Here is a 12,915-nt window from a genome sequence, read left to right as displayed (position 1 = left end):
ACTAATTGATTGAAAGCTAGTTAGTTGTAAGTCTGGGTTACTTAATGACAAACTACAAGTGGCGATTACTTGACTGGGAGACAAACTAATTAGTGGTAGATTGAACTTACAAGACAAGATGACAAATTAGTAAGTAGTGAAGAATTGTTTGCTGTGCAACAAATTATTTAGCAGCAATGATATTGCTTGACTAGCGCTCCCTCTAACAGCAGAAGTTATTGAAGAAAGTTAATAATATTTTATTGTATTAGTTATTTCTTCAAAGTTAGATTACCTTATTAAGAATGTTAACCATTACCGTATTGAAGAGTGTTAACCGTTAAGAAATTACAAATTGAAAATTTCACACCAAACATTCCTATGAAGTTTACCTACAGAACTTCTACAAAAGACACAGATAGGAATAAGTTTTTCATAGCGAGAAACTCACTTGAAATAATAATGTATCTCAGAACGACTGGTATGTGTATTAACACTTATTAACTGCTTGTCAGTAAATGTGTTAATACCCTTACCAGCTGTTCTGAAATAAAAAAGAGCTTCACAGTTTACCTGTATATTGTAATATATCTGTTTTATTATGGTTTCAGCCTGTGTAGACTAAAAACAATTTTTAATTCGTAATTAAAAGCTTGACGGTAACGAAATCATGTAATTAATGTCTTAAAGGATATCACAGAACATATTATTGTCTTCATTTTATCGCATTAGTATATTCCTAATAGTGGAATATTAGCTGTTGTTTAATATAACGCCTTGCTAGTACAGCGGTAAGCCTACGGATTTAAACGCTAAAATCAGCGGTTCGATTCCCTTCTGTGGGCTCAGCAGATAGCCCGATGTGGCTTTGCTAAAAGAAAACACCAAACACCAACACTGTTTAACATAGATAACAAGAAATCTCCCCAAAGAACACTAAAATCACTTTTGGACTTAAACATAGGATTATTTTGTCAGAAATTGTGATTTTTTTTTTTTACTTTTAAATTTAAAGAAATCAGAGAAAGAAGCCATGTTTATTCAGTACCACGTGGACCGAGAATGTGACTTAGTTGTAATCATTTTTTCTTAGTTTCAGAATTTATTACAAAGTTATTTATACCTAGCCATCCTAAGTCGTTAACTGATAGGAAGACTATAGCTTGTCAGCAGTGCCAGTTGTTTTGGTACCCTTGTCTGATGGAATAATGATTTTTGGTCATTATTCTTGTGGAAACCCACGCCCACAAAGTGCAGAATACGATTTTTGATCAATGAGACACAAACCATGGCTTCTATTATTCACACTTCGAACACGCTAGTCATTTAGCCTCACTTGACTTTTAAATCGGTTCCTTAAAGACCAGAGGTAATTTTGTGTGTTCCTTAGTTGACTACCCGGCATGGCCAGGTGGTTAAAGCACTAGACTCGTAATTCGAGGGTCGCGGGGTCGAATCCCCGTCACACCAAACATGCTCATCCTTTCAGCCGTAGGTGCATTATAATAATGTGACTGTCAATCCCACTATTCATTGGTAAAAGAGTAGCCCAAGAGTTGGCGGTGGGTGGTGACAAATTGCTACCATCCCTCTAGTCTTACACTGGCTAGCACAGATAGCCCTCGTGTAGTTTTGCGCGAAATTCAAAACAAACCAAACCTTAGTTGGTCGCTAACCATTTATGGAATATATGTATATATAGATGTATAAAAAGTTTGTGCAACACGCAATACTTTTAAGTAAATATTATGATAGATTTGACCATCAAATCGGTTCTTTAAAGGCTAGAAGTAATTATGCGTATTTTTAAGTTGGCTATTAACCCTTTTATGGAATAAAATTGTATGTAGGAGATATGTAAAAATTCTGTGCAACATACAACACTTCTAGGTAAATGTTACTGTTACCATCAATTATACATATTGACAAAACGACAGAAATGTTGACTTATCTTTTGTTTTTATTCTAAGAGTGACCTGAAATTGCCTGGTTGTAAGGTACTTGACTCGATTCTATAGGTCACTTGTTCGAATCCTGTCAACAAACGCGCTCACCCTGTCAGTCGTAGGGGTGTATAACTGACCTTCGCTAGGTAAGAGTAACGTAACCCAAGAGTTGGCAGTGGGTTGTGTTGACCAGTTAGCTACTTTTCGTCAGGTCTATCACTTCTAAATTAGGGACGGCTAGCGCAAATAGTCCTTTGGTATATACGTACGAAATTCGAAAACAAAACAAACTATTCTATATTTGAAGAATCTGGAAATACCCATACGATTCCTTAAAACAACTCGTGGTATAAAACTATAGAGTTTCATAAGGTAACGGTATTATTATATTTGTTTTAATAGCTACCCCTAACAAACATATATTACGAGAATCTACATATATTAAAAGAGGTAATCAGTTCCTGAACCTAAACGAGAACAAAAAAACAGAAAAAGGTAAAGTGCCACAAATTCAAACTTTTCTTACGCAAAATACAGCAATCTGTTCAGTATTTTAAAATTCACCAATAGATAACTACATTATTCTTTCAGCAAAACTTGTCGAAGATCCATCGCAATACTTTGCTGAAGAGCTTCGAGAATGCTTACAAGATACAACAACGAATGATGACAAAGTTATAAACATTTTAGTGTCCAGGTCAGAGGTAAAGTATTTTTCCTTACGTATCTTCGTCTCATAGTCAGTTCTAAATCTTTCTATTTAATTATCGTCGTGTCGTGATCATATCTAAATATAGTTGTTTAATTATCGTCGTGTCATGATCATATCTAAATATAGTTGTTTAATTATCGTCGTGTCGTGATCAGTTCTAAACCTTTCTTTTTAATTATCGTCGTGTCGTGATCAGTTCTAAATCTTTCTGTTTAATTATCGTCGTGTCGTGATCAGTTCTAAATATTTCTGTTTAATTATTGTCGTGTCGTGATCAGTTCAACATCTTTCTGTTTAATTATTCTTGTGCTGCAATTGAAATTCAAGTCTTTATTTATTGGTTTAATTTAAATACTTCTGTTCATTATCCTTTTTTTTGACAAAAACTAGAATATTTTTTCGTGTTAATAAGATCATATTTTCCTATTTCTGTTCAAAAATATACTAATTGTTTCATCACGTTATCTGAAGCTCTGAGTTGGTTAAAAGATTTGTTCAGAATCACCATGTATTCTGCTAATTTTTCAAATGTCTAAGCTAATGAAATACAGTCATGCTGCCAATAGTGAATTGCACTATTAGATCTAACTTGTAATATAACAATATCTTAAGTTTTACCTATGTTAACAATGTGCTTATTATAGTTAATAAACGAGAGTCGAAAGATTATGTAAGGCGTATTGGTTATTGTTGATTTTAACACTTTGTAGAAAATATATTAACATCTTTGAAACAATGTTTTTATATATACTTCTTTTAAGTATTAGTAAATGTATTATAAAAGTCATATACGTATTCTCGTTGTATTACCCGGTTTGTACTCACTTGTTATAGCAAAGCTACATTGCACAACGTCACTTGAATTCGAAGATTTTGACGAATTGTGATTGTTTGTTTCCGGAATTGTTCGATGTTAAATAGTTATCGAGTTATTGTATTTTAAGAATTCATAAAGATATTTTGTGTATAACGACTTAAGATATCACTTACAGCCATAGACAAATTTCATTGTTGGAGACTAGCAAAAGATGTTGAATTTTATCATACACTGATTTTGAGATTGTACACATTGCTTCAAGGCCGTCAAGTTCAACTTTTGATTCGTTTTGGTTGTTAGTAAAAAACTAGTATTATACAACTTATTTGCCTGCACATAAGTTAGCTATCTCGAGTGACTCGTGAAGATTTATCTTCGCTTAAAGAAATGTTAACTTTGCAACTTATCTAAGATTTACTCACTAAAAGTCGACTGTACAGAAATAAATCAACTACTTTTAACTTCAATACACGACTTCCCTGACATTTTACTGCCCTTAATAACCAACTTAGAAATACATATAAATGTCTAGTCATTATGTAAGATATATACATAAAATATTTACGTGTCTAATTTGAAAATAAATTAGAGAAAATTGTTGAATGGAATTTCTCTAATAACATTTCTGTTTCAACACAGAACACGTTTCATTTAAGTATAAGAAGGAAATAATGTAAGATATACATTGAATGCTATTATGGAGGCTTAAGGAACAATATTTTGTTTTTAACATTATATTCAAATGATTTTACTAACTGCGTATATATCTTTAACATATATGACTAAATTAAATTTGGCTGCTATATGGGAAAGTAAAACAGACTCAAAACATTATAAATGTTCTAGGTAATTGTTCATAAACAACGCGTTTGTTAACCATTTAATGTTTCTAATGAACATCTACAGGTAAGTAAGATCTAATAAGGCTATAAGTTGGGTTTTGATACCCGTTGTGTAGATTTTTACTTAACAACAAACAAACTAACCAGCAAACGCTAGTACATTCACTAAAGTTAGAAAATTAAACAATCGTAAAGACGTAAAAGCTAAGGCTTTATTAAGCATTTATTTACATCAGATACGGTACCTGGACCTCATTCAATGTTAAGCCTCATACTTTTATCATAGATTGTTTTATTAATCTTGGTTTTACATCATTTGCATCTATTTACGACTCATTAAGGCATGATTAAGCCAGTTTCGATATCAATGTCTCAGTTATCTTCACACTTGTGTCGTCTTTACAGGTTTTTACAATGAAGTTTTACATTACTGAGCTATTGGCTTAATTTGCATAGGTTGATCTACAAGACATTAAAGAAAAATACAGAGAAAAGTACCAGCGACACCTAGTTGATGAAATTGCAGCAGATACCAGTGGAGACTATAAAAAAATTCTTCTACGTATAATCGAACCATCTGCTTAAATGGTAAAATTCGTTTGCAGTAATAGCTTCAAGCACCTGACTAGTACGTATTGAAGTACGAATATTACGTATTTAATTAGAGTTTAATAATATTACATTTAATTATAGTTATACCATTATATTATACTTCTAATTGTTTGTTGCTTATTTAGTAGTTTTTTTCAGGATGCTCACACTGAAAGTTTGTCTATTCTTTATATTGAGATGGAATAACGTACATAAAATTGAAATATTAGTTGTTAAATGACAGAACTAACACCCGTCACTGAAATTATTTTGTGTTTAAATCGCTGGTAGTTTGATAAATTTGTCGCTGGTAACTTTGTTTTTGTTGTTGTTTTTTCGTTTTGCTAAACATAGTTTATTGAAAAATAAGTTCATCCACAACATTTCACCCATTTTTGTCAGTATAATTCGAAGATATTTCACGCTGTGTGATGGGTCAAGATGACGTCCATGTTTGTTTGTTTGTTTTGAATTTCGCGCAAAGCTACTCGAGGGTTACCTGCGCTAACCGTCCCTAATTTAGCAGTGTAAGATTAGAGGGAAGGCAACTAGTCATCACCACCCACCGTCAACTTTTGGGCTACACTTTTACCAACGAATAGTGGGATTGAGTGTAACATTATAACGCCCCCACGGCTGAAAGGGCGAGCATGTTTGGTACGATCAGGATTCGAACCCACGACCCTCGGATTACGAGTCGAACGCCTTAACACACTTAGCCATGCCGGGTCAAGATGACGTCCCATGAGGACTAGGTAACATTTTATGTAATTTAAATCAGAACGTTTTTGTTTGTTTGTTTATTGACTAAACTATGATTTATGTGTTGTTTGATGAAGAGATTGCATCACAATACTGTTGGCATGGCACTGGAATAGATCAGGACAACGTGTGGCACGATTACGCTTGCAAATATTCATACATTTGGACCCAATATGAGGTCAGCATATCACCTAACAAAAACCTGATGCACAATAAAATTTGTTTGTCCATTAAAACTCGTGTTTATTCATATAATAATTGAGTGATATACCGAAACAGACATACTCAATGATGTTTATCAAACACATCGTTCCCCTCATGTTTTCTGAACATGAATCTTAATGGTATATAACAGAGGCATGAAACCCTGGTTGAATATGAAGAGTACAGATGGCACTGCCATCCATTTTCATTGCATCAACAAGCATCCAACAAGCTGTTCAGTGTAAGAACAGAGTTTGAAACTTTGTTTCTTATTGTTTGGTCCTTAACAATTAGTTTATCCTATCAGGATCTCATGGATGACATAGGGTCACACCTATTTGTTTCGTTCATGTTTAAAATACTTAACTATTTGCATAAAATTGAGTCTACTTTGTAAATGACATGAAACTTATGCTTGAAAACAAAACAAAAGTACAACAAACTGATCTAATATTTCTATCATATTATAGAATACGAACTTTCTAAAGTTTCATTTTGAAATTCTGCCTTTTGTTTTAAGGTTTGTTTTTTTGTATGAGAGAATAAAATCATGTAAACATAATCTAATAGAACTATCTTTTCAATAAAACTGTGACTTTTATGTCTGTATTATTCAAATAATAGATTAAGGGACACTTATAATATATACAAAGCTACTGATTATGGTTGAAGAAGTCTTGATAGAAATGAATAAAAATCTTATATGTATTTTAAATTTCGCACAAAGCTACTTGAGAGCTATCATGGCTAGCCGTCCCTAATTTAGCAGCGTAAAACTAGAGGGAATGCAGGTAGTCATCACCACCCACCGCCAACTCGTGGACTACTCTTTTACCAACGAATAGTGGATTGATCGTTACATTACAACGTCTCCAGGGCTAAAAAGGCGAATATATTTAGGGTGAGAGGGATTTGAATCTGCGACTCTCAAATTACGAGTCCAGAGCCATAACCACTTAGCCATAAACCTTCCAACACAATCCAACACACTTTTGAAAAGTGAGATTACAAGTTTGCCCCTGAAGAAGTGAGCCTCACCTTTCGAAAGCGCTTCGGTTATAATGTTTTTATTCATTTCTACATAGCTATTTACACATACAGACTATAACTACACTCAGTTGTAACTTTTAAAATCATATTGAATTTTGTCGCTGACTTAACTTCTTGTATAATTATTCTGACATTACACCATCAGCTTTATTGACGCTTCCTTGGTATAAAAGTGTAGTATTATGTTGTATATTAGAATATAAAAGTGTAGTATTATGTTGTATATTAGAATATAAAAGTGTAGTATTATGTTGTATATTAGAATACTTAGTTACAGATGAATTAAGTTCAATTACGTATTGTTTCATTTATCTAAAATGTTTTGACTTGTCGATATTTGCAGTGAATTCACAAAAATGGTCGCTTTTCTCTACACTGTGATATAACAATTTGTAGGCCACTGTACAGATTCATAAACGTTTGCACATAAAACTTTAACTGGAATGATTAACCTGAGTTCGTAAAAATAGAGTATCATGCTTCACTTATAATCACGCATGCCTACCGTTTGACACTTAACTTTTCGAAGACAATGCTCATGATCTGTAGCATTTATCAAAGGTTATTACAGTTTTCTGATATATCTTATTTATCCTATTTGAACAGCTCTTTCAGACAATAAGGTAAGAGAATCTCTAATAAATGAAAATGTTTTGTTACTACTGGAACGAATATTTCAATAGATTTATGAAAGTGATTCTCAAGATTGTTCGTTTTTGAATAAGAGGAAAATTTGCCTTTGCTTGACTTCAAATCATTTATCTCAACTAGGACAAGACAATGATGCATTATTATTTTAATCACACACACACATATATATATATATACAAATCACACTTCCTCTTCGATTGAAAAGCTAAATAAACGTCAGCCAGTTGAAGTTTTGGGATCAAAGTGACACAGTTTACAAGTATTTCTATCGGCAATAGTGTAAGAACCTTTTCTTTACGCCTTTGTTTACATTAGTTTTAATCAATATTTTTATATTGAAAAAACCGTCATCGCTAACAAACCTCTTATTTAGTTTCAGATCTTTGACGAGCACGACGTTGGCTGGGCTTTTCTGCTTGTAATTTAATTAGTGAAAAGTAGTTATAGGTGTACGATAAACTTGTAGTTCAATAGAACCTTTTATTTTAGTTTCATATCACGCGTGTATAATATATATATTAGCCTACTCTTTGCACGTCTGTCTGGAGTTTCAGTACTAGACCCATTATTCAAATAACCGTTTATTTTCATGTTCAAATATCAAAATACTGGTGACAAGAAATAGAAAGAATCTAATAATTATAATAAAGTATTCATCAATAAATATGTATTCCTGTCATAACCTGTTATTGTGTCCAGTTCTGGTGTTCACTGTTTACGAATATATATATATACTTCTGTGTTTGTTTCGAAACTGCGAAAATTAAAACATTTTTCATAACTGTATTTTATATTGTGAATTTATTTTACTTATTAACTAAGGTTCGTTTTCAAGTTCCTCGAACTCTATAATGTGTTCACGAAATTCGTCACTAAAGGAAATCATATTACGCATACACGTACTGATAAAGGAATAATGTAAATATAGATAGTATATATTTATTTATAACAATCCTACAATTCACAAGAACTGGCTGATGCTCGTTATCTTGATGTAGCTGTATTTTGAGGCGTAATAACAATCTCAACTTTATTAATAAATACTTAGCGAGCGCTACTTTGTTTTCTGCTTTGCTAAAAGAAATTTTAAAAAAATGCACTACAAAAAGCGTTGCCGGAAATTCTACTATGAGAAATAATAATAAATAAACCCATTCGTCGTTTAATGTTGCTACAATTCATAGGTAATAATTCACTTTATTTTTTGTAACTCCTTAAAACCTGGATTGTTACTGTAGCAATAATTATAATGAATACATCCCAAACCATAAGATATACTGATTAGAAATACCAAGAGGTAAAGGCCTCGAGGTTTAAGTTTAGTCATAGTATTTTTGTATATATTACCAAATAGAATGAATCATCCAGTCGCAAGAGCCAAAGTAGACGTCATGTGATATTTGTAATAAGAAATTCCAGCAGACTATATGCACGCGACAATGTACTACCGAAAAGAAAGAAAGTGCTTAAACATTTTTCTCTTCCCACTCAGTCTAATCACAAATAATTTAATAGAGTTGCTTCTGGGTTGTCTAAACTAAATTATTGTTTGTATTTCGTTACGGAGATTCATCATTCAACAACTTATACCTCAGGTTCTTCGCCAACTAATACCTAAAAGCGTTGTTTTGATGTATTACTGATCACATAGTTCGAATATCAGCCTCTCTTATAAAAGTTTTAGTCCAAACTCAACTGGAATTAAGATTTACGAGGTTTTACGTATCTATAACAGTTACGAGTAGTTTTTAGCGACAGTTTGTTTGTTTGTTGTTGAATTTCGCACAAAGCTACTCGAGGGCTATCTGTGCTAGCTGTCCCTAATTTAGCAGTGTAAGACTAGAGGGAAGGCAACTAGTTATCACCACCCACCGCCAACTCCTGGGCTACTCTTTTACCAACGAATAGTGGGATTGACCGTAACATTATAACGCCCCCACGGCTGAAAGGGCGAGCATGTTTGGCGCGACGGGGATGTGAACCCGTGACCCTCAGATTACGAGTCGCACGCCTTAACACACTTGGCCATGCCGGGCCTTTTAACGATAACAGCTTGTGTGATTTTCACATATGTGTCCACCCCGAAACTCGACAAAAATTCATAGACGTAACTTCGATGGACATTGATATTCAACCTTCGAAATTCGATACTAAGAAAAGTGATTAGCTGGAAATTCAATGGCCATCTTCTGGTAATTAAAACGTGCACAAGAGAATTTTCTCTGCTGATTGGCTTCGTGAACTTGTCCCGGTTATGACGAGTATTGGACATGAGTTGATTCAAACAAGAAATAATATGTGCACAAGAAAAATACCTCAACGAAGTTTGTGGAATAAAACGACAATAGAAAACACGAATGTAGACGTGGAATATTCTGACTTAATGGAAAATCAATCAACTCTAAAACGAATTACTGAACTGTTGCTTGTATATGGTATGACGTTGATCAGAGGTGATCCGGTAATGGAAGGTCAAGTGTTGGAAGTATGTAAGAGATTGGCTTATGATTAGGAGACAGGATTTGGAAAGACATTTGATCTCAAAGAAAACCTAGATTCCAAGGCTCATCTAGCCTATACTGGAATTGCACTCACACCACACAGATTTAGCATACAGAGAAAGATCTCCAGGTGTCAAGGTGCTCCACTGTTTTCATTCGAGTCATCCATGTATTGTAGGAGAAGATAAGGTAAGAGGACAGTCTTTCTTTATAGATGGCAGCAGAGTGACAATCACCCTTTACTGTACTTTGTTTCATACTTGTTCCTCTCTCCCTCTTTGATGTAGAACAGGATAAATGGTACAGAGCTGAGTGGCCCATTATCACTGCTGACTACGAAATCCATTATAGTGGATTTCCCTTTCGAGCACCTTTACTACCCGTAGAGAAAAAAAAAAACAATTCTATCTGGCTTACCAGAAAGTATCAAGTAGAATTGCAGGCCCTTCGATGTCTTGGATCCTGTATCTTAAACCAAGAGACCTAGCAATATTCCATAATCGCATAATTCTTTACAGGAGAGGGGATTTATGATATGGGGAAGGCATTCAGGTTTTCACAAGCAGGTCACAATGATTAGGATAAACTTGTAGCTCTGTATGAATATCTCCATGAGAATGAGTAACGTGCATTGTTGTGAGTGAAAATGACAAATAAATTCTATTTTCCTTTAGTTTGGCAAATTAGTACATTTGTTGTTGTGTGCAAAAGGTCTTCTATATCTGTTTTCGTTATAAACTTGCTGAATAATTTTTCTATGGTAACACACGAATAATATTTTTAATATTTTTTTTATTTCTTGATGTACGTAGAAGTGTTAAGTCGAGGTTGAAATAATATTAAGTAAAAATATTGTTTTATTTAAAAAGGTTGTGAATACATGTTGATTCCTTTATAATTTTTAACAGTCCTATGTATCGATATATGTACAGTGTATTGTACTAATATCCAATATCTTGTAAGAGAAGTTCATGTAACACGTTAAGACTTTAAAAATATATCAATAAATAAAACTGCAGAAAAAAGAAACTATTTGAAATTATATTAAAATATTTTGACATGTTATATTTAGTTCATTTGTATGAAAAATTTTATTTTTAAAACTTAAAGTAGTTGGTACGCTGTGATAACTGTATTTTTCAAGAAATGGTTTTATTAAGACAATATTCACAAATTTAACCCACTGATCACTAAAACATGAACACAAAAAAATGCACTTTTACACGAAAAAAACCCCAATATTTTAGGTAGATTCAAGTGAATTAATTATAAACAATATAGATGAAAGAAATGGGGATTTAAAATCCTGCAAATTTCTGAAGATACTGTAGACATTATTTACTCAAACCACAAATCCCTGTTTTGACTCCATGAAATGTAATTCTACGTAACAATGTGGAGTCAAAACAGGGATTTGTGGTTTGAGTAAATAATAACTACCATACATACAGTCTTATTTTTTATAATCCTTACCTGCAGATTTCTAAATTCCTAATTATTATTTATATTATTCACTGAATATTTTATGTTCTGTTTCAGGCTAAGGATTACTTAATATGGTATCTAACATTATTCACTGTAGTTATAAAATTATTACCCATTGAAAATACCCATTGTATGGTGTACAAAGCATTGAATTTCTACATGTTAAAGTAATCTAATATTAATCTATTATGGCTAGTAATTTCTGCTTGACATTGTACTTTAGCTTTTCACCAAAATTTGCATTAGTAGTTTACTACTACTACTATTTATTAATAATACATATAAAAGCATAATACTTTATTTGAAACTGTCATCTCAATGAAATAGGTTGACGTCATTGAAGAAAGAAGAACAAGAAATACAAATATTTTACTATGATATTTACATTCACAGAACTTGTGACTCAGCCATTACAGAGATATTATTATAAAATAAAACATCATATGGTAACATTCTGATGACCTGTTGAAAATCCGAGCCACCTCTATATAGGCAGTAAGTGATATTGCCTGCCTGATAAAAGCTTACCTAATAATTATCTGTTTGTCATTGTGAATATTTTTTAAACTTTTATTGCAAAATAATTCTACTAAAAGAAAACAATGCATTTTTGAATAATGACACGTTAGACATTAATATATTTTTATCTCCTTCATTAATGAGAATTATCTATAACGTGTTGGAAATTATGAATAAAACTATATGTCTAAAGTAATTATATAAAAACTACTTATCGTAGGAAAACTAAGTTATACTAGTGGCATAACTAAGGTCATAAGAATGTCATTAAAATGCTTCTGATCATTCTCAAACAGTATACCAAACCTATTCTTATAAATTGAATTCTTCAAACATCATCTGTTTTAACTGTTCATCGATTATTATCATATAGAATAAACAAATAGACTTTACAATATCCACATAACGTTCGCGCTACCGTATGTAATATTGTACAAAAGAGGTCATGTCATTTTTGCTAAAAGATGGTAAAAGAAATAATAATAATAATATGAACATTTATTAATTTTTGTCGGATTTTAGATTCGTTTTAAGTACGGTGTAGTTTCTTTTTTTTCGTGTGTAGCGCTTAGTATTACAAAGAAAGATTGTGAATGAGCAATCACTTTTCAAGTAAGTTTCAGCACTTTGGGGTAAAGTTAGCATATTTTAGAGGTTTTAATTATTGCACATCAGAGAGAATGTATGAAACTGATTCGAGAGAGACGTGCTAATAGCACTAACCCTAAATATATAAAGAACAAATGGAAGTACAAAATACATCGTTAATGTTGAAATTATTCAAAAGTGAAAATCTATGCCATGAGGGGTCGCTATTCATCATGTCCAAAAGTAAAAATTGTCCCTTGGATTATTT

General features: G+C 32.6%; 1 protein-coding gene across 4 annotated transcripts in view; it reads left to right on the top strand.

Moving 5' to 3' along the window:
• The window catches only part of LOC143240918 (annexin A13-like), a 69,706-nt gene extending 61,366 nt beyond the window's left edge, over positions 1–8,340 (top strand). For 2 of the 4 annotated variants that reach the window (XM_076484167.1, XM_076484165.1), the window contains exons 9-11: positions 2,517–2,629; positions 4,753–4,884; positions 7,928–8,340. In XM_076484167.1, the coding sequence (XP_076340282.1) occupies positions 2,517–2,629; positions 4,753–4,881 (242 nt within the window). In that variant the 3' untranslated portion in view covers positions 4,882–4,884; positions 7,928–8,340. Of the gene's footprint in view, positions 1–2,516; positions 2,630–4,752; positions 4,937–7,927 lie in introns of all 4 variants that reach the window. The other 2 variants (XR_013022045.1, XM_076484166.1) reach the window with 2 other exon arrangements.
• The last annotated feature ends 4,575 nt before the right edge of the window (positions 8,341–12,915 follow it).

Source organism: Tachypleus tridentatus, chromosome 13, assembly GCF_004210375.1.
Source record: "Tachypleus tridentatus isolate NWPU-2018 chromosome 13, ASM421037v1, whole genome shotgun sequence".
NCBI lineage: Eukaryota > Metazoa > Arthropoda > Merostomata > Xiphosura > Limulidae > Tachypleus > Tachypleus tridentatus.
Note: the sequence above shows the minus strand (reverse complement) of the source record. Positions and strands in the feature narration are given on the sequence as shown.